The sequence below is a fragment of the Macaca fascicularis genome, chromosome 20 (assembly GCF_037993035.2).
Source record: "Macaca fascicularis isolate 582-1 chromosome 20, T2T-MFA8v1.1".
In the NCBI taxonomy this organism is placed as follows: Eukaryota; Metazoa; Chordata; class Mammalia; order Primates; family Cercopithecidae; genus Macaca; species Macaca fascicularis.
This window is the reverse complement of record NC_088394.1, coordinates 69,812,555-69,834,755: the sequence shown is the minus strand read 5'-3', so window position 1 is coordinate 69,834,755 and position 22,201 is coordinate 69,812,555. Positions and strand designations below refer to the sequence as shown.

Genomic DNA, 22,201 nt, shown 5'->3' with positions numbered 1-22,201 from the left:
TTAGTAGACACGGGGTTTCATCATGTTGGCCAGGCTGGTCCTGAACTCCTGATCTCAGGTAATCCATCCGCCTCAGCCTCCCAAAGTGCTGGGATTATAGGCGTGAGTCACTGCGCCCGGCCTGTATTTTGTTTTTCATTAATTTTTTAGAATGAGTAAAATGCATACTTAAACATTCCAAAGGAACAAAGGAATATTCAGTGAAAAGTGGTTCTTCTTCTAACCTGTGTCTCTTAATTTCCCAATTTTCTTCAGAAGTGACCATTGTTAACCCTTCCAAAAGAAATCCTATGCTTATACAAATATATCTTGATTGCTGACTCCCTCATTTTAAACAGGAATGACAACATATTGTTTTATACCCTGTTTAACAAACCACGTTAGAGAATAAAATATGTCAGCGCTTAGCGAACGGCATCATTTTTCTTAACGGCATCATTTTTCTTAACGACATCATAATGGTCTGACAGAGAATTTTTTTGTGGGAGGGGAATGACACACATAGACATATAGCTAAAAAAACAGCTGGGTGGGGTGGTAGTCCCAGGACTTTGGGAGGCTGAGATGGGAGGACTGCTTGAGGCCACGAGTTTGAGACCAGCCTGGGTAACACAGTGAGACCGTTTCTCCAAAAAAAAAAAAAAAAAATTAGCAACGTATGGTGGCATGTGCCTGTAGTCTCCACTGCTTGGGAAGCTGAGGCAGGATTGCTTGAGTTTTAAGAGTGATTCAGGCCGGGCGCGGTGGCTCACACCTATAATCCCAGCACTTTGGAAGGCTGAGGCGGGGGGACCACCTGAGGTTGGGAGTTTGAGACCAGCATGACCAACATGGGGTAACCCAGTCTGTACTAAAAATACAAAATAAGCTGGACGTGGTGGCGTATGTCTATAATCCCAGCTACTTGGGAGACTGAGGCAGGAGAATTGCTTGAACCAGGAGGCGGAGGTTGCAGTGAGCTGAGATCATGCAATTGCACTCCAGCCTGAGCAACAAAAGTGAAACTCCATCTCAAAAAAAAAAAAAAAAAAAAAAAAGAATGATTCAACTTGTCAGAGAACTTGCATTTTAATTTCATATGCTTTCATCTGGTCTGTTGGAAATGAATATGCATTGGCAGATGTCTTGGCCATGCCTGGTACACAGTAGGCTGGCAACAGTTGTGTTGAATGAACACACGCATCCAGTCCTGCCCGGCTACATAGCAAGGGCAGTAAGGGGAGTCATATCCAGAAGAGAGAAAGTATCCATAGAAAGTGGATCCATCCAGTGCCCCAATCTGCAGGCAGAGAGCCACACAATTATCCTGCCAAGCAATCAGGGTCCATACCTGCTTGCAAAGGTATTCTGAGAACTTTCTTAATCCCTCCTCATGCAGACCCAGCAGTGGGAATATCTTGAAGAAGCGCTCCACCTGGGGCAGATCACCTTCCTTGGTGGCAATGGCAAACTTCTCTGCCACAATGGCTTTGAGACGTTGCTCAGCTTCCTGCAGCAATTTCAGGTTGGCATCAATCATGCTCCCTGCTCAACAGGGAGAAAACGAAAATTCAAGTAAAGAATGGTACTGTGTCAGGTCCATGTCACTTTGTGTAATACTATTCATCCAGCAAATACGTATTAAGTACTTACTATGTGCAAGGTGCTGTGCTAGTAATATATATGACTACATGATGAATCAGCCCTGATCCTACCATCACAGAAGTTAGGATCAAGTAGAAGAGATCAAGTTTGTGCACAAATAATAATAGTGAAATACAGTACATGATGTGTCATAAGAAAGGTGCCAAAGGATGGGCACTGTGGCTCACGCCTGTAATCCCAGCAGTTTGGGAGGCCAAGATGGGTGAATCACAAGGTCAAGAGATTGAGACCATCCTGGCCAACATGGTGAAACCCCATCTCTACTAAAAATACAAAAATTAGCCGGGCGTGGTGGCGTGCGCCTGTAGTCCCAGTTACTCGGGAGGCTGAGGCAGAAGAATCCCTTTAACCTGGGAGGCAGAGGTTACAGTGAGCCAAGATCATGCCAGTCTGGCAACAGAGCGAGATTCCGTCTCAAAAAAAAGAAAGGTGTCAAAAAGTCACATTTCTGGTTAAAGTAATGAGAAAAGGCTTCCTAGAGAAGGTGACATCCCACCTCTCGAAGATGGGCAGGATTCTGACACCTGCACAGGAGGAACAAACATTCCACGCAAAGGGAATGAAATATACGAAGTGATAGAAGCAGAAAGATGAAAAGAATATTTGCAGAGTATTCCAAGTAGCATATTCTGTGGCATATGGAGGAGCTTGAGAAATACTTGCACAATGAATGGATGCATAAGTGAATACCATTAAACAAGGCTAGAAAGACAGGGTGTGTCAAGATCATGGAAGATCTAAAACATCAGACTAAGAATTTCATTTTAAGAGTAGGCAATATGGTCAAGTGCAAAGAACCCGCTGGTCAGAGAATCAGTAGATCTGGATTCAGCTTCCTTTTCCATAAAATGGGAATACAGTAGTCCCTTCTTATCTGTAGGGGATCCATTCCAAGACCATTATGGATGCCCGAAACCATCGACAGTACTGAACCTTGAATATACTATGTTTTTTCCTATACATGCATATTTACGATAAAGTTTAATTTGTAAATTAGACATATTAAGAGATTAACAATATATAATAAAATATAACAATATACCATAAAAAAAGTTATGCAAGTATAGCCTCTTTTTAAAAAATATCTTATTGTACCGTACTCACCCTTCTTGTGATAAAGGGACAGACAGGATGGCACAAGATTTTATCACACTACTCAGAACAGCAAGCAACTTAAAACTAGTAAGTTGTTTATTTCTGGAATTTTTCCTTAATATTTTTGGACTAAGGTTGACCATGAGTAACTGAAGCTGCAGGTAACTGAAATGGCAGAAAGTGAAACCACACATAGCGGGGACTAGTTTAACAAAGCCTGCCCCAGGATGGTACAGGACCTACGTATGGCCTACGACCAGATAAGAAAACTTCCTGGCTGGGCACGGTAGCTTAAGCCTATAATCCCAGCACTTTGGGAGGCCAAGGCGGGCAGATCACCAGAGATCAGGAGTTCGAGACCAGTCTGTCCAACATGGTGAAAGGTGTGGTGGTGTGTGCCTATAATCCAGCTACTCAAGAAGCTGAGGCAGGAGAATCGCTTGAACCCAGAAGGCAGAGGTTGCAGTGAGCCGAGATCATGCCACCGCACTCTATCCTGACAAGAGTGAGACTCCGTCTCAAAAAAAAGAAAAAGAAAAAAGAAAACTTCCTAAAAACTGATGTGTTTTTATTGGTCGAGTCTGCTTACTTCAGATCACAGATGATTTTAACTAAAAACCAACAGTTTGGGATGCTGACCCTCTTTGCCCTGTCGGCTGAGCTCAATGACTGACTTGTCCAGGCACAAGTAGCGATGAATGTGGGCTGCAGCCTGCTCATAATCTTCATTCCTCAAAGCAGTCTGAACTCCATCCATGCAGAACTTCAGGTCCAAGATGTCATCAGCTCTCTGAATGGCCTGATAGAGGCGGTTCTGCAAAAAGATTTGGTACTTAGAAACAATGTCCTATTCTTTCAAAAACACCCCTCAAGAAGGTAGGGAGATTCAGGAGCTGAAACTGGTCAACCATATGTCCTTTTAAGCTGTCAATAGCAATCTCACAAACACCACCATTACTGTTAACGCAACTGTTATTGATGACGATCAAGACCATTGACAGGTATCATACAATTTTAATAATGTGATCAAATCATTCTTTTTTTTTTTTTTTTTTTTTTTGAGACAGAGTCTCGCTCTGTCCCCCAGGCTGGAGCATAGTGGCTGGATCTCAGCTCCGCCTCCCGGGTTTACGCCATTCTCCTGCCTCAGCCTCCCGAGTAGCTGGGACTACAGGCGCCCGCCACCTCGCCCGGCTAGTTTTTTGTATTTTTTTTTAGTAGAGACGGGGTTTCACCGTGTTAGCCAGGCTGGTCTCGATCTCCTGACCTCGTGATCTGCCTGTCTCGGCCTCCCAAAGTGCTGGGATTACAGGCTTGAGCCACCGCGCCCGGCCAAATCATTCTTTTTTTTTAGACACAGTCTCACTCTGTGATCCAGGCTGGAGTGCAGTGGCGCAATCATGGCTCACTGCAACCTCTGCCTCCTGGGCCTAAGCTATCCTCCTACCTCAGCCTCCCAAGTAGCTGGGATTACAGGCGTGTGCCACCATGCCTGGCTAGTTTTTGTATTTTTTGTAGACGCAGGGTTTCACCATGTTTCCCAGGCTGGTCTCAAACTCCTGAGCTCAAGCTATCTGCCGGCCTTGGCCTCCCAAAGTGCTGAGATTACAGGAGTAAGCCACCATGCCTGGCCTACTTCATTTTCTTACCTAATTGCCCTGGATAGAACCATACAGCCACCAACTCATATATTAAAAAAAAATTTTTTTAAACATGCTTGCTTGTTCTAGAGACATAGTAAGACACCCTTGTCTTGTTCCTCATCTTAGGAGGAAAGAATAACATCTTTCACCAGTAAGTATGATGTTAGCTGAGGGTTGTTTTTTAAAAAAAATTTTTGTAGAGATAGGGTCTCACTATGTTCCAAAGTTTGGTCTCAAACTTCTGGCCTCAAGAGATCCTACTGCTTTGGTCTGCCAAAGCGTTAGGATTATAGGCATGAGCCACCATACCTGGCCAGCTGTGGTTTTTCACAGATGCCCTTAATCAGGCTGAGAAGTTCCCCGCTATTCCAAATTTGTTGAGTGTTTCTACCATGAAAGGGCACAGAATTTTGTCAAATGTTTTCTTCTGAGTCTATAAGGTGATCATGTGTTTTTTGTCCTTTTTTCTATTAATATGGTGTATTATTAGGTTGGTGCAAAAGTAATTGTGGTCTTGGCCATTACATTTAATTGATTTTCAGATGTTAAATCAACCTTGTCTTCCTAGGATAAATTCCACTTGGCCATAGTATATAATCCTCTTTATATATTGCTAGACTTGCTTTGCTAGGTTTTGTTGAGTATCTCTTTTTTTTTTTTTTTTGAGACAGAGTCTTGCTCTGTTGCCCAGGCTGGAGTACAGTGGCATGATCTCAGCTCACTGCAAGCTCCGCCTCCCAGATTCATGCTATTCTCCTGCCTCAGCCTCCTGAGTAGCTGGGACTACAGGCGACTGCCACCACACCCGGCTAATTTTTTGTATTTTTAAGAGACAGGGTTTCACTGTGTTAGCCAGGATGGGCTCGATCTCTTGACCTCGTGATCCACGCGTCTCAGCCTCTCAAAGTGCTGGGATTACAAGTGTGAGCCTCCGCACCTGGCTTGTTGAGTGCCTTTCTGTCTATATTATAAGAGCTACTGGTCTGAAATTTTCTGTGATATTTTTGTCTGGCTTTGTTATCTCACATTAGATTTCTATTGGAAGGTGCTCTTCTAATCTCTAATGTGGTAGCTTTTTTTTTTTTTAATAGAAGCTGGCATTTATTAACTCATTTATTTATTTTTAATTTGCAACTCCACTCTGCAACTCAGGCTGGAGTACAGTGGCATGACCTTGGCTCACGGCAATCTCTGCCTCTTGGGGTTAAGCGATCCTCCTGCCTTGGCCTCCCAAGTAGCTGGGACTATAGGTGTGCGTCACCACACCTGGCTAATTTTTGTATTTTTTAGTAGAGACAGGGCTTCGCCATGTTGCCTAGGCTGGTTTCAAACTCCTGGACTCAAGAGATCAGCCTGCCTCAATCTCCTAAAGTGCTGGGATATAAGTGTGCACCACCATGCCCAGCTCATTTTTGTATTTTTTTGTAGAGACAAGGTTCTCCCATGTTGCCCAGGCTGGTTTTGAACTCCTGGGCTCAAGCAATCCTCCTGTTTTGGCCTCCTAAAGTGATGGGATTATAGGTGTGAGTCACCACGCACAGCCCCATTGACATTTTGATGTTTGAGTTAGTAGAGGGCAGTAAAGAAGCTACTGGCCAGGCAAGGTGGCTCACACCTGCAATCCCAGCATGTTGGGAGGCCGAGGAGGGCAGATCACCTGAGGTCAGGAGTTTGAGGCCAGCCTGGCCAACACGGCAAAAGGCGGAAGGATAACTTGAGCCCAGGGGTTCAGGATCAGCCCAGGTAACATGGCAAAACCCCATCTCTACAAAAAATACAAAAACTAGCTGGGCATGGTGGTGGATGCCTGTAGTCCTAGCTCCTCAGGAGGCTGAGGTGGGAGAAGTGCTTGAGCCCAGGAAGTTGGGGCTGTAGTGAGCTGTGATTGCACCACTGCACTCCAGCCTGGGCGACACAGCAAGACCCTGTCTCAAAAAAGAAAAGCTCGATGTATTTATTACCTTTGCCAGGTCAAGCTGACGAACTTTGCTGGACACATTCTCAGCCAGGTTGCAGGTAAAGGTGATCATTCCAGCCAGCTGCTTTGCGTCTCCCTCAATCAGCTGCAGGTTAGGACTAGAGAAACACATAGTCAGCATACACATAACCATAGGGCAGAGGGTAAGAGAGAGAAACTTTTCTTTGCATATGGACACTGTGTCTTCTACTTCTTTCATACCTACCTATAACTCTTAGCTCAGTTTGCTCTGCACTCAGCTTTTTCTCAAGAATGTTTGACTGTAAACTCAGATCTATACTTGATAAAAAATTAACTTTTTTTTTTTTTTTGAGATGGAGTCTTGCTCTGTCGCCAGGCTGGAGTGCAGTGGCGCGATCTCGGCTCACTGCAACCTCTGCTGTCTGGGTTCAAGTGATTCTCCTGTCTCAGCCTCCTGAGTAGCTGGGACTACAGGCATGTGCCACCAACCCCAGCTAATTTTTGTATTTTTAGTAGAGACATGGTTTCACTAGGTTGGCCAGGAGATGGTCTTGATCTCTTGACCTTCTGATCCACCTGCCTCAGCCTCCCAAAGTGCTGGGATTATAGGTGTGAGCCACCGTGTCTGGCCAAAATTAACTTATAAAACCAATAAAGACACCCATAAATAGGTACAACCAAAGAATTAGAGAACAAATTCTCTCAATTGCTAAGTGAGCAAAAGATGCACTAACCAGTACTCTGTGAGAGGATGGTGAGATCAAAGAACAACTTGTTTTTTTTTTGAGACAGGTTCTCACTCTGCCACCCAGGCTAGAGTGCAGTGGCACGATCATAGCTCACTGCAGTTTCCAACTTCTGGGCTCGAATGATCTTCCTGTCTCAGTCTCCTGAGTAGCTGAGACTATAGGCGCACACCACCATGCCCAACTAATTTATTTATTTATTTATTTTTATTTTCTGTTTTTGAGACAGGGTCAAAAGTGATCCTCCAGATGTGGCCTCCCAAAGTGCTGGGATTACAAGCATGAGCCACTACTCCCAGCCAAGGAACAATTTTTATGACTAACAAATACACCCAGTCTATAAAAATGCTGGTTCTCAGCTTGGCGCAGTGGCTTATGCCTGTAATCCTAGTACTTGGGAGGCCAGGCAGGTGGATCACTTGAGGTCAGGAGTTTGAGACCAGCCCGGCCAACATGGTGAAACCCTGTCCCTACTAAAAATACAAAAATTGGCTGGGCATGGTAGCACATGCCTGGAATCTCAGCTACTCAAGAGGCTGAGGCAGGAGAATTGCTTGAACCTGGGAGGCAGAGGTTGCAGTGAGCCGAGATTGTACCACTGCACTCCAGCCTGGGGGACAAGAATGAAGCTCCATCTCAAAAAAAAAAAAAAAAAAAAAAAAAAAGGTGGTTGTCACACTTGGGCTATGCATTAGAATCACTTGGTAGGCTTGTTAAAATACATCTTCCTGGACCCCAGACCTAGAGTTTCTGATTTTGTAAGTTTGGCATAGGGCCCTAGGATTTGCATTTCTAACAAGGTGTGATGCTTGTACTGCTGGTCCAAGGAGTCTTTGAAAACCATGGAACTAATACCCTTAGTTGTTCACTTTACCTTGAGATAATACCCTTTATATTTCAAGCTCAACTGGTGTTTATAACAGAAAGTTTAAAAAATGGTCACTTGTCCAATTGACCCTGTTGGAATTTACATTAGCTCTTTCTGAGATGTACAGACTCACCCCATTCGGTGGAGAGTGACCATCTTACTTTCAATGCTGTTTTGCTGTTCCAAAAGAGCATCCAGCTCTCTCTCCACCACTTTCTGAAACACAGAGAAACATCCTGTCAGCAGAATCATCAGAAGGAACCTTAAGAGTTATCTAATCCAATTACTTAGCTGAAGGGTGAATTGCATTTCCAAATCCTTTTTTCCTTCCACTATGCTCTCCTTAGACTTTAATAATGCTTCATTTTGCACTTATGTTGCATGATTGATATCTTACATGTATCTTGTTCCATCTGGCAGATGAGCACCATAATGGGCAGAAATAAACTTTTAGTCAGTATTATTAGCATAGTGCCTAATATAGGAAGGCATTTAAAATACAATGCCTGGCCAGCACTGGATCCCAAAGTAATCCCAGCACTTTGGGAGGCCCAGGTGGGCAGATCACCTGAGGTCAGGAGTTCATGACCAGCCTGGCCAACATGCTGAAACCCTGTCTCTACCAAAAATACAAAATTAGCTGGGTGTGGTGGTGGGGGCCTGTAATCCCAGCTACACAGGAGGCTGAGGTAGGAAATCACTTGAACCTGGGAGGTGGAGGTTGCAGTGAGCTGAGATTGCGCCATTTCCCTTCAACCTGGGCAACAAGACTGAAATGCCGTCTCAAAAAAAAAAAAAAAAAAAAAATGCCTAAACAAACGAAATTTCCAGTGACAGTTACCAAATTTTCTTCTTGGTACATAGTCAGTAGCCAGAGGTTATAAATCTAATTCTCTCTCATTCAAGCCATTTACTGTGCAACCTCAATTAATGTAACATTTTTTGCTTCGGTTTTTTCATCTGTAAAACAGCGATAGCAAAACATATCTCATTAGGCTGTTGAATTAGTCAAACAGGAAATCACACAAAGTGCTTAACATGGTATGTGGCATATAGTTCAACAATAGCCATTAAAATTAACCATACATTTTTTTTCTTTTTTTGAGGGGGGGCTCAAGCGCTCTTCCTACCTCAGCCTCCCTAACAGCTGTGACTGTTGGCATGCACAACCCTGGTCCACTGTTTAATTTATTGTAGCGACGAGGTCTGACTTCATTACCCAGGATGGTCTCCAACTCATGGGCTCAAGCTATCTGCCCATCTCAGCCTCCCAAAGAACTGGGATTAGAGGTGTGAGCCACTTGTGCCTAGCCGGCTATACATTTTTTTTTTTTTTTTTTTTTTTGAGACAAATTCTCTTTTGCCCAGACTGGAGTGAAGTGGCGTGATCTTGGCTCACTGCCACTTCTGCCCCCCCGGGTTCAAGCGATTCTCATGCGTCAGCCTCCCGAGTAGCTGGGATTATAGGCGCCCACCACCACACCCAGCTAACTTCTGCATTTTTAGTAGATACTAACATGGTTTCGCCATGATGGCCAGGGTTGGTCTCAAACTCCTGACCTCAGGTGATCCACCTGTCTCGGCCTCCCAAAGTGCTGGGGTTACAGGTTTGAGCCACCGCGCTCGGCCATATACATTTTTTGTTGTTGTTTGAGACGGAGTCTCGCTCCGTCGCCCAGGCGGGAGTGCAGTGGCACGATCTCAGCTCACTGGAACCTCTGCCTCCCGGGTTCACGCCATTCTCCTGCCTCAGCCTCCTGAATACCTGGGACTATAGGTGCCCACCACCATGCCTGGCTAATTTTTTGTATTTTTAGTAAAGACAGGATTTCACCATGTTAGCCAGGTTGGTCTCGATCTCCTGATCTTGTGATCCGCCCACCTCGGCCTCCCAAAGTGCTGGGATTACAGGCGTGAGCCACTGCACCCAGCCAGCCAGATACATTTTTATTAAAATCGTTCAGTAGGTTCCAGAGGGAGACTTCCTCTTGACAGTCATCAAATACAAATACAGAACTTATATTATTTTGTCTGTAGGATTTCCATAATTTTCCACCCAACATATTGAATGACTGAATGAATGCAAGCTTAGGAATGTTAAGTCAAGATACTAAATATATATATAGATAAATAGATACTAAAAATATGTATATACATACATATTTTGAGACAGAATTTCGCTCTTGTTGCCGAGGCTGGAGTGTAATGGCACTATCTTGGTTCACTGCAACCTCCACCTCCCAGGTTCAAGTGATTCTCCTGCCTCAGCCTCCCGAGTAGCTGGGATTACAGGCATGCGTCACCATGCCCAGCTAATTTTGTATTTTTAGTAGAGACTGGTTTTCACCACGTTGGTCATGCTGGTCTCGAACTCCTGACTTCAGGTGATCCTCCCGTCCTGGCCTCCCAAAGTGCTGGGATTGCAGGTGTGAGCCACCGCACCCGGTAAGATACTAAATTTTAAAACACATCTTGCTGAGGCCAGACAAAAAAAAAACCCATACACTAAACTAGCCAGGCATGGTGGTGTGTGCCTATAGTTTCATCCACTCTGATTGCAGCACCACAGCACTCCAGCCTGCGCAACAGAGAGCGGCCTTGTTTCTAAAAATAACAAAACAAAAAACACCACACACATCTTGCTGAAAATGTATCAGAAATTGCTAGAGTTAGTGCAAGTTTACACTTGAAAATACTCAAAGACATCAACGATCCCCTCTCCCTCAGGCTGAAAGCGCCTTTCGTGCTCAACTTTGCTAAAAGTTTGGTCTTAGATTAGAGCTTAGATCTCTTTTGACTGGCAAGGAACCCAACTGACATTTGAAAGTGAATTGACAGCATCGAGTTGCCACTGAAAATTAAAGGAGACGGGAGATAGAACGTTATGAACTGAAAGGAACTGGAGAATCTAGTCCACAACCCTCATTTGATAAAATGCCAAGGGTACAAGAGATGAGGTGACCTGTCCAAGATTAGAGAATTGTGCCTGAGTCTTAAAAGCTCAAACCTCTACAAAGATGTGCATTTGACCGAAACGCTAAAATCACACCCCCAAATCACTCCCCACAAGGGGAATTCTTAAAAACGGTTCAAGAAGTTTACCTGCAAAGACTTCCCTCTTAAATTACAGGATGAAACGCTTTTCATAATTTTTAAATTAAACCAATGCAAAAGGGCGCTTATTACTTTGAGAACCAAGCACTTTGGCAAATACTCTCGGACTAACTTCACTCCCGTGGAGAAACTGGTGATCATGGATCAGGAAAATCAATGGGGGTCTAGGCAGGAGAGGCTGCAGATCGCCCAGGTATCAGGGAAAACAAGCTCGGCGCGTCCGACAGCGTGAAAAGAGTTGACAGGTCTACTCATATATCCGACTACGCTTCCGCTTCTTTGTTTTCCCGCTCTTTTGTATCCCCCAGCAAGGAGAGCTTCCCACAGCCCGGATTCCCCGACTGAAGGCTCCCACTCTCCCTAGATCCTCCATGAAAAAACAAGAGGCTCGGCCCCGCACCTCCTCGCCGCAGAGCCGTTCGTATACAGCCTCCAGCTCCTGCAGCTCTGTCAAGGAGCGAATGAGCTCAGCGGAGATTTCGGAGCAGCGGCCACCTCCCACCCCCTCAGACGGCGGCTGCACCCCTGATAACTTCGGAGGCGAATCAAGGTCCGCCATCTTGGTCCGCATTAGGCACTTCCGGTCCCTCGAGGCCCCCTCTTCGTTGGCGCCTCTTTGGGGCAGCCCACAGAAGTGCCCAATGAACTCCTGTGTTTTTTTTAAAGAGTCTACTTCTAAAAACCTATTAATTTTCTGTTCTCCTGGAAAAAGCAAAGCAATAAAGCATGTTTAAATAATTTTTAATGCGGTGTGGAAGCAAGACGGAAGCATTTTTTAAAAATTATATATATTCTTCAGGCGCGGGTTGGGTGTCTTTTTCCGCCGCGCGCCACCGGAATGCCCCTGTCTTGCGGTCTAATGGCGGACGCCAGTATGTTGGAGTCAGTGGTGGCTTAAGTTTTGAAGGGAGGTAGCATCCGTCGGATATCCACACCATCCTTCTCGCTGCAGGGTAAAAAAACAGCCTGGAGACTTCCCCGGGCTCGGGGAGGCGGAGAGCGGCGATATGGAAGGGGGGCCCGAGACTTTGGCGGGGGTCACGGGCAGTCTAGGCCCGAGAGGTCCGAGGTTGGGGACCAGGAGGAGGTGCAGAGGAATGGTTGGGGCGCGAAAACGGCTTCCTGCAATCATCTGTCGCTTCCATCCACAGGGTGGGAACATGTCCTAGCTCAAAATAGGGCTCATGGAGATTGCTTTTAACGTCTGGGGTCTCTGATACGGGGGAGATGTGACAAGCAGCGGGAGGCATGGATGTCCCCCTCTGGGTAGAGTAAATGGTACACCGATGGGAAGATGGAATGATGGAGCATGTTAAAAGCGTAAATAACGGAAACAGTCTTCAGAGCCAAGACTCCAGTTTGAATTTGTATTTTGGTAGTTGGGCAACTTGTCTCCTCCCCTGAGCCTCTCTTTTCTCATTTGCGAAATGGAGGATAGAGTTTAAATGCGATGATGTTTCCTTGGAGGATGGAGAAGATGCAGTGAGCAGTCATACAAGCTTTTTGTAATAATGGTAAACAGAGGTGGGGGAAGTTTTTTGTTTTGTTTTGTTTTGTTTTGTTTTTGAGACGGAGTCTTGCTCTGTCGCCCGGTCTGGAGTGCAGTGGCGCGATCTCGGCTTACTGCATCTCTGCCCCCCGGGTTCCAGCTATTCTCCTGCCTCAGCCTCCCGAGTAGACTACCTGGGATTACAGGCGCGTGCCACCACGCCCGGCTGATTTTTTTTTTTTTTTTTTTTTTTTTTGAGACGGAGTCGGTCTTTGTCATCCAGGCTGGAGTGCAGTGGCATGATCTCGGCTCACTGCAAGCTCTGCTTCCCGGGTTCACGCAATTCTCCTGCCTCAGCCTCCCAAGTAGCTGAGGCCACCGCGCCCGGCTAATTTTTTTGTATTTTTAGTAGAGACGGGGTTTCACCGTGTTAGCCAGGATAGTCTTGATCTTCTGACCTCGTGATCCACCCACCTCGGCCTCCCAAAGTGCTGGGATTACAAGCGTGAGCCACCGCGCCCAGCCGATTTTTGTATTTTTAGTAGAGACGGGGTTTCACCATGGTGGCCAGGCTGGTCTCGAACTCCTGACCTCAGGCGATCCAGCCACCTAGGCCTCCTAAAGTGCTGGGATTACAGGCGTGAGCCACCGCCTCCAGCCCAGACGTGGGGAAGTTTTAAAGCTTACCAAATTTATCTGGTATATGTTTTTTGTTTGTTTGCTTTGTTTTTGAGACGAAGTTTCGCTGTCGCCCAGGCTGGAGTGCAGTGGGGTGATCTCGGCTTATTGCAGCCTCTGCCTCCCGGGTTCTAGCTGTTCTCGCGCCTCTCAGCCTCCCCAGTAGCTGGGATTAAAGTCGTGTGCCACCACGCCCGGCTAGTTTTTGCATTTTTAGTAGAGGGGTTTTCACCGTGTTGGCCAGGTTGGTCTCGAACTCCTGATCTCAAGTGACCCATCTGCCTCGGCTTCCCAAAGTGCTGGGATTACAGGCGTGAGCCACCGCGCCCAGCCTGGTATATAGTTTTTCTAGTACTGGACTCATCCTCCGAAATGCACCTTCCTCCACTACCCAAGAATTAAAGTGTTGCTGGAGAACCTGAATCCAACTAGGTTTGGAAAAAATGAATTCCAAAGGTTTGTAATGGATTGAATCAGTTATAAGGAAAGGGGAAAGTAGACTGTTCTTGTCAGCTACAAAATATGAAAAGTAACGGGGGGAGCTGTTCAAGGATTCAGAAGCAGCTCCTAGCTTCCTCTCTTTTGCTTTTTTTGTTGGTTGGTTCTCCACTCCCTGGTCTTTCAACCTCGGTCCTTTTTGTTTGTCTTTTCCTGTGGTCCTAGAACATTAAAGATGTACCTTAGTCTCAAGTAGAAAATTTTATATCTCTTAGGACCCATTTCTAGCCTGGAGGATTTATCTTGCCACCCTGCTTTTGCCCAGCCCAGAAATAGTAGTTATTTATGAGGACGTTTCTTCCTAATTCTGTCCTCGTTTAACAATAAAATCAAATCTGTATGTTAATTCTATACCAATGAAGCTGGATTTCTCAAGGTCCCGTGCTTTATTTTTTTAATTTGGGACGAGGTCTTACTCTGTTGTCCAGGCTGGAGTGCAGTGACGCCATCTTGGCTCACTGCAACCTCCACCTCCTAGGCTCAAGTGGTCCTCCCACCTCAGCCTTCCAAGTAGCTGAGACCACAGATGCGCACCACCACACCTGGCTAATTTTTTGTATTTTTGGTAGAGATGGGGTTTCCCGGTGTTGCCCAGGCTGGTCTGGAACTCCTGAGCTCCTGAGCTCCTGAGCTCAGGCAGTCTGCCCATCTTGGCCTCCCAAGGTCAAGTGAGCCACCGTGGCTGGTCTCCTATGCTTTTGTTTATAAATAATTGCACTGGGGAAACATAGTTTATTTTGTAGTGGTATCTATAGGTATAGTTTTGGGTAATTATGGCAGAGGTACAGTTTGTGCTGTCTTCAGTCCTATTTGCTGAGAAAGAATCCTTTTCTGTGACTGTATACTTCTTTAGGAAGGCCGCCTCCTGACGCAGCAGAAATGGTTTTGTTTTAGTTTTTGGTGATGAGTAAGTTGAAATTTTAAATTCTAATCAATCCTTGAATATACAGTTATATAAGAGATGCAAATGAAAAGTACACTTAATAAACCAATTTTCTGTAGATTAGCAAAGGTCAAGTCTTAACCATTTTGGCTAGTTGTGGGGAAATGGGGACTCATACATTGCTGGACATGTAATTGGACGTCTCTTTGAAAGGCAGTTCAGCAGTACCTAACAACTTTTCAAATCTATGAATCCCTCAATCCAACAGTTCCATTTACAGGAATTAATTTTAGAGACATACGAGCATATGAATGACCTACATACAAGGGACTTTCTTTGTAGCAGTATTCGTAATAGCAAGAGATTGGAAACACCTGAATGTTAGGTGGGCTATTGGCTAAATGAATTATAATATGCCCATTCATTGGAAAACTGTGAGACTGCAAAGTAAAAATGAGATAGCCCTTTGTTTATTGTGCAGATAAAGTAATACGAAATAAGGTGCAATATAGTGTGAGTGTATGAAATACAGTACCCAACCCTTGGTTAAAGGTTAAAAAGGGTTAATAAAGTGCAGTATAAGCCAGGTGCTGTAGCCCCAGCTCCTTGGAAGGCTGAGGTGGGAGATCACTTGAGCACAGGAGTTTGAAGCCAACCTGCCCAGCATAGTGAAACCCCGTCTCTACGGTATAAATGTATGTTCTTATTTGTATATATAAAAAATATCTGAACGGATACGTTATAACTTGGTAAACTAGATTCCCCCAGGGAGAACTGGATGGCTAGGTAATGGGTTGGAGGGAGCTTTTTGCTATGCTTTTGGGTGCTGAATTATGTTAATGTATAGCTTATTGGAATACAAGTAAACCGAGGTACTTAGTTTTTGTGACAAGTTGCCTAATACTGCATTAATGTTACAGATTCCAGCTTGCAACATTTTTACCATTTGTTAAGTGACCTTGGGCAGGTGATTTAATCTCTGCACTTGAGTTTTCTTATCTATAAAATAGGTATAATACTGCAATTTAATAGGATTCCTGTGAGGTTAAAGGGAAAATATATGGCATCTTGACTTGTCGTTTAGAGGGCGCTCTTAATTAAAAGTATGTTGTTTGTTTGTTTATTTTTTTGAGACAAAGTCTCATTCTGTAGCCCAGGCTGGAGTGCAGTGGCACCATTTTAGCTCACTGCAACCTCCGCCTCCTGGGTACCGGTTCAAGCTATTTTCCTGCCTCCGCCTCCTGAGTAGCTGAGATTACAGGCACTCTCCACCATGCCCAGCTAATTTTTGTATTTTTAGTAGAGACAGGGTTTCACTGTGTTGGCCAGGCTGGTCTTGAACTCCTGACCTCATGACCCACCTGCCTCGGCCTCCGAAAGTGCTGGGATTACAGGTGTGAACCACTGCGCCTGATCGTATATTGTTTCATTTTTTGAAACGGACTCTCACTCTGTTGCCCAGGCTGGAGTGCAGCGGCATGATCTTGGCTCACCACAACCTCCGCCTCCTGGGTTAAAGTGATTATCTTGCTGCAGCCTCCTGAGTAGCTGGGGCTATAGGCACACAGCGTCATGCCCAGCTAATTTTTATATTTTTAGTAGAGACGGGGGTTTCACTGTGTTGGCCAGGCTGGTCTCGAACTCCTGACCTCGTGAGCCACCATGCCCGGCCACATATGTTGTTTCTTTTTTTTTTTTTTTTTTTTTTTGAGACGGAGTCTTGCTCTGCCGCCCAGGCTGGGGTGCAGTGGCCGGATCTCAGCTCACTGCAAGCTCCGCCTCCCAGGTTTACGCCATTCTCCTGCCTCAGCCTCCCGAGTAGCTGGGACTACAGGCGCCCGCCACCTCACCCGGCTACTTTTTTGTAGTTTTTAGTAGAGACGGGGTTCCACCGTGTTAGCCAGGATGGTCTCGATCTCCTGACCTCGTGATCCGCCCGTCTCGGCCTCCCAAAGTGCTGGGATTACAGGCTTGAGCCACCGCGCCCGGCCTGTTGTTTCTTAATAGGGCTTGCTCTACTGGTTCTGCTGTCCTCATCCAGAATTTCCCATACAGAAATGTCTGTTGAAGTAATAGCCTCCCAGCTATTTTTCTGTTTTCTATTTCCTTAGCTTTCTTGGACTCAGTACTGTTGGTGTAACCAAGACCTGGAGGTCTGGGTGACTCAGATTTCCTGCAACCATGTTTCTGTACAACTTAACCTTGCAGAGAGCCACTGGCATCAGCTTTGCCATTCATGGCAACTTTTCTGGTAAGTTCTCTTGTTACCATCTTTTGAAATTTTAAGTGAATTAATACATATCTTGTTTAGTCTCTTGGGCAGGAAATGTTTTCCATTTATGACAAAGCAGTTGGTAAATGTAAACAATTCAGATTATGAGATGAGGTGTTAAGTTCTGGTGCATTATCTGTTACCTATTTCAGATGCATTTCCTAGCTCACGTTGTGCAATGATTCTTGTCAGGGCACACAATTCTTGGCTGCTTAATTGCGGTGAGACACACTGAGATGTGTAAGACCTGGTCCTTGATTTTGAATTTGACATCAGGTTGGGTAAAAAGAATGTCTAAAGGTGTTTGTCAGGTTATCAGAGAGTAATTTAAGTAAAGGGAAGGTTGGACCTTGGTTTAGTGCTTGAAGAGATAGAACTTTTGTATGAGAGAAAAGGGAAAGTGCAATTTAGGTAGGGAGTGCTGCTTGCATGGAAACAGATCATTTGCTTATGTTCACCATGTGGGGGATATTTTTGTAAAGATGGATTAAGGCCAGGTTTGAATTGTGTGAAATTTCAAATATTGGATTAGGAAATATAAATACGAAGTTACTGAAAGCGAGATACTAATCTTTATAAAATAAAAACTTTTTCTTGCCATTTGCAGATTTAACATTTGTGAGTCTATCCAAGTAATGCAGGAGGTTCATGATTGTGTAGAGTATGACATAATTTTGTTGAGGTTTAAATCTGAATACTTAATGTGTGATAGTGAGCAGCAGCCTAACTGACCACACAGCATTCATATTTCATGTTATTTTCTCTGATCCTCATTATGGCTCTTTCTGTGGGTTTGAGGCTTCATTTGGGTAATTTAGTTGTTCTTTGCTGCATTTGATTAAGGAAATACGTATATGGGAATTTGGAGATTTGTGACTGACTTCACTATGTGATGCAATGAATCTCAGCTGGAGTTTGGATAGAATTTTTGAAAGCATTTTTTTTTTTTTTTCCTCGAAACAGAGTCTTGCTCTGTCACCTAGGCTGGAGTGCAGTGGCGTGATCTTGGCTCACTGCAACCTTCGCCTCCTGGGTTCAAGCGATTCTTCTGCCTTAGCCTCCCGAGTAGCTGGGATTGCACGCGTGCGCTGCTACACCTGGCTAATTTTTTGTAGTTTTAGTAGAGACGAGGTTTCACCATGTTGGCCAGGCTGATCTCGAATTCCTGACCTCGTGATCCACCCACCTTGGCCTCCCAAAGTGCTGGGATTACAGGCATGAGCTACTGTGCCCGGATGAAAGCACATTTTTAATACTAATTTTATCTTTCAGATTCCTTTTCCAATTCAGTCTTCCTTTTTATCTAAAATGATAGAGAAGTTTTCTTTTCTTTTTTTCTTTTTTTTTGAGATGTAGTCTTGCTCTGTCGCCTAGGCTGGAGTACAGTAGTGTGACCTCAGCTCACTGCAACCTCCGTCTCCCAGATTCAAGCGATTCTCCTGAGTCAGCTTCTCAAGTAACTGGGATTATAGGCACGTACCACCACACCTGGCTGATTTTTGTATTTTTAGTAGAGATGGGGTCCCACCATGTTGGCTGGGCTGGTTTCAAACTCCTGACCTCAAGTGATCTGCCTGCCTCAGCCTTTCAAAGTGCTGGGGCTATGATTACAGGTGTGAGCCACTGTGCCTGTCCTTTTTTTTTCGAGACGGAGTCTCGCTTTGTCGCCCAGGCTGGAGTGCAGTGGCGTGATCTCGGCTCACTGCAAGCTCCGCCTCCCGGGTTCCTGCCATTCTCCTGCCTCAGCCTCCCCAGTGGCTGGGACTACAGGCGCCCGCCACCTCGCCCGGCTAGTTTTTTCTATTTTTTACTAGAGATGGGTTTCACCGTGTTAGCCAGGATGGTGTCGATCTCCTGACCTCGTGATCCGCCCGTCTCGGCCTCCCAAAGTGCTGGGATTACAGGCTTGAGCCACCGCGCCCGGCCTTTTTTTTTTTTTAAAGGGAAGAGGTCTTGCTGTGTTTCCCAGGATGGAGTGTAAGGATTATAGCCCACTACATTCTCTGAACTCCTGGGTTCAAACTGTCCACCCACCGAAGCTTCCCAAGTAGCTGGGACTAGAGGCACATGCCATCACTCCTGACTAATTTTTTTTTGAGACGGAGTTTTGCTTTGTTGCTCAGGCCGGAGTGCAACGCCGCAATCTTGGCTCACTGCAACCTCCACCGCCTGGGTTCAAGCGATTCTCCTGCCTTAGCCTCCCGAGTAGCTGGGATTACAGACATGCACCACCACACCTGGCTAATTTTTGTATTTTTAGTAGAGACAGGATTTCACCATGGTGGGCAGGCTGGGTTCTGGTTGTTTATGATCTCTATTTTTTGGTGATCTAGGAACCAAACAACAAGAAATTGTTGTTTCCCGTGGGAAGATCTTGGAGCTGCTTCGCCCAGACCCCAACACTGGCAAAGTACATACCCTACTCACTGTGGAAGTATTCGGTGTTATCCGGTCACTCATGGCCTTTAGGCTGACAGGTGGCACCAAAGACTACATTGTAGTTGGCAGTGACTCCGGTCGAATTGTTATCTTAGAATACCAGCCATCTAAGAATATGTTTGAGAAGATTCACCAAGAAACCTTTGGCAAGAGTGGATGCCGTCGCATCGTTCCTGGCCAGTTCTTAGCTGTGGATCCCAAAGGGCGAGCCGTTATGATTAGTAAGTGATTTACTCTACTTGCTGTGTGTGCTTAGTTTAGGATAACAATGCTGTGATCTTGGTGGTGTGCCAGTTCCAGTTAATCACTTACATGGGTTTGGCATCATGTTTGGATTTACTCTAGGTTTAAAGTTGCATTTCTTTTTAAAAGAGTTGTATTTTCTTTTAAAACAATGGGAAAAATCTTAACGTACTTTTCTACTTCCCATCTAGTTGGAAATGAGTGTTTTTCAGTTTCTTTGTCTTTGGCAAAAAGACTAAAATGAAATGATCTTATGTTATTAGACAACGAATTTAGTTGCATTCTTCAGCCTGAAGTGATGATTCACATTCATGTCTCTTCTCTGATAAATTTTTGAAGACAATTTTGTGTATCTGATCAGGCCTCTAGAGGGCAGTCCTCTCTGAGTAGTCATAAAATTGTTAGATCTAATTCAGAGAATAAAACTAATGATAATTTTATGAATTACTGTTTTTCAGTATCCTTAAATCTAGGACTCATTAAAAAATTTTGACGAGTTCGTGGGATATTTAAGATCCGTATTAGGAAAGAGGGGGCCACCACGATGCCATTGTCTTTAAAAAAAATTATTTATTTTTAAGAGATGGGTGTCTCAGCCGGGCACAGTGGCTATTTATTTTTAAAAGAGATGGGGGTCTCACCCAGGTGCAGTGACTCATGTCTGTAATTTCAGCACTTTGGGAAGCCGAGGTGGGAGAATCACCTGAGGTCAGGAGTTCGATACCAGCCTGGCCATAATGGTGAAACCCTGCCTCTACTAAAAATACGAAAGTTACCTGAGTGTGGTGGCGCGTGCCTGTAATCCCAGCTACTTGGAAGGCTAAGGCAGGAGAATCGCTTGAACCTGGGAGGCAAAGGTTGTAGTGAGCTGAGATAGCGGTACTGCGCTCCAGCCTGGACAACAGAGTGAGACTGCATCTAAAAAAAAAGAGAGAGATGGAGAACTCACTATGCTGCCCAGGCTGGTCTTGAATTCCTGAGCTCAAGCAATCCTTCTGCCTTGGCCTCCCAAAGTGCTGGAGTTACAGGCTTGAGCCACTGTGCCCAGCTCCATTATTGCTATTCTTTTTTTTTTTTTTTTTTTAATGAGACAGAGTTTCACTCTTGTTGCCCAGGCTGGAGTGCAGTGGTGCGATCTCAGCTCACTGCAACCTCTTCCTCTCGGATTCAAGCGATTCTCCTGCCCCAGCCTCCCAGGTAGCTAGGATTAGAGGCATGTGCCACCACACCTAGCTAATTTTTTGTATTTAGCAGAGATGAGGTTTTACCATGTTAGTCAGGCTGGTCTTGAACTCGTGACCTCAGGTGATCCACCCGCCTCAGTCTCCCAAAGTGCTATTCTGATGATAGAGAACAGAATCCTGAGTTGTTATGCCTGTAGAGTTACTGCTGTTAATAATGATTAAAAGAAAAGCATGATGTGACTCTAGTTCTGTAAGTGTCTCTTCTCATCTGGGAATCTTGTATGTTTTATCTCCTTCAACTACAGGTGCCATTGAGAAACAGAAATTGGTGTATATTTTGAACAGAGATGCTGCAGCCCGACTTACCATTTCATCTCCCCTGGAAGCCCACAAAGCAAATACTTTAGTGTATCATGTAGTTGGAGTAGATGTTGGATTTGAAAATCCAATGTTTGCTTGTCTGGAAATGGATTATGAGGTAATGGGGACCCTGTCTCTTTGCATTTCTTTCAGTCACCTCGTTGTTTTTTAAAGATTGTTTTCTTCCTTGTGCATATGTGTTTTTTTTGTTTTGTTTGTTTGTTTTTTGAGACAGAGTCTTGCTCTGTTGCCCAGGCTGGAGTGCAGTGGCAGTCTCAGCTCACTGCAACCTCTGCCTCCTGGGTTCAAGTAACTCTCCTGCCTCAGCCTCCTGAGTAGCTGGGACTACAGGCACTGCCACTGCGCCCAGCTAATTTTTGTGTTTTTAGTAGAGATGGGGTTTCACCATGTTGGCCAAGCTGGTCTCCTGACCCCAGGTGATTGGCCCACCTCACCCTCCCAGACTGCTGGGATTATAGGCCTGAGCCACCTTGCCCAGCCCCTTGTTCATGTCTTAATTCTGTCCTGCTAGCACATCTTCTCCATATTCCAAATGCCTTACTGAAATTCTTTGGGATGCTTCAGAGGTTAACCAACTATTTAATAGTCTTTCTCTGATTTAAGTAATCTCTCTATGGAAACGAGATATTTATTGGGAAAAGCTTCATGAAAAAGGTGAAGCTGTGTTTAAGGTATTTTTTCACAGAGCATACTATTCTTTGCCTTGAATGGAAGGCAGTGTTCTCTAGTAGAGAGATCCCTGGATCCAGAATTTGGAGATTGCAGTTCTCATTCTAGCTCTGCCATTATCTTATAGCATAAACTTTGTCAAACTATTTGGCGTCAGCCAGGTATGGTGGCATGTGCCTATAGTCCTAGCCGCTTGGGAGCCTGAGGCCCAGGAATTCTAGGCTGCAGTGAGATAAGATTTTACCACTGTGGTCAGGTGCAATGGCTCATGCCTGTAATCCAGGCACTGTGGGAGGCCGAAGCGGGCGGATCACCTGAGGTCAGGAGTTTGAGACTAGCCTGACCAACATGGAGAAACCCCGTCTCTACTAAAAATACAAAATTAGCCAGTCGTGGTGGCGCATGCTTGTAATCCC

General features: G+C 45.1%; 2 protein-coding genes and 1 non-coding gene across 8 annotated transcripts in view; 2 read left to right on the top strand and 1 right to left on the bottom strand.

The window, feature by feature from the left end:
* COG4 (component of oligomeric golgi complex 4) overlaps nt 1–11,631 on the bottom strand; it is a 39,861-nt gene extending 28,230 nt beyond the window's left edge. For 2 of the 6 annotated variants that reach the window (XR_012429135.1, XM_005592498.4), the window contains exons 1-5: nt 11,450–11,631; nt 8,069–8,151; nt 6,344–6,458; nt 3,379–3,553; nt 1,331–1,524 (exon numbers count right to left, since the gene is read on the bottom strand). Coding sequence is in view for 5 of the 6 variants with exons in the window: in XM_005592498.4 (XP_005592555.1) it covers nt 1,331–1,524; nt 3,379–3,553; nt 6,344–6,458; nt 8,069–8,151; nt 11,450–11,620 (738 nt within the window). In the remaining variant the exon portion in view is untranslated. Of the gene's footprint in view, nt 1–1,330; nt 1,525–3,378; nt 3,554–6,343; nt 6,459–8,068; nt 8,152–8,776; nt 8,896–11,037 lie in introns of all 6 variants that reach the window. The other 4 variants (XM_074027587.1, XM_045381587.2, XM_074027586.1 and 1 more) reach the window with 4 other exon arrangements.
* Nucleotides 11,632–11,889: 258 nt separating this feature from the next.
* SF3B3 (splicing factor 3b subunit 3) overlaps nt 11,890–22,201 on the top strand; it is a 53,800-nt gene continuing 43,488 nt past the window's right edge. Inside the window, exons 1-4 of the mRNA XM_005592497.4 lie at nt 11,890–12,002; nt 16,709–16,848; nt 19,203–19,529; nt 21,041–21,213. Coding sequence (XP_005592554.1) covers nt 16,779–16,848; nt 19,203–19,529; nt 21,041–21,213 — 570 coding nt within the window. The 5' untranslated portion in view covers nt 11,890–12,002; nt 16,709–16,778. The remainder of the gene's footprint in view (nt 12,003–16,708; nt 16,849–19,202; nt 19,530–21,040; nt 21,214–22,201) is intronic.
* Nucleotides 19,838–19,916, top strand: LOC123570722 (small nucleolar RNA SNORD111). The gene has a single exon (XR_006694972.1). It is a non-coding gene; the product is annotated as a small nucleolar RNA SNORD111 (small nucleolar RNA).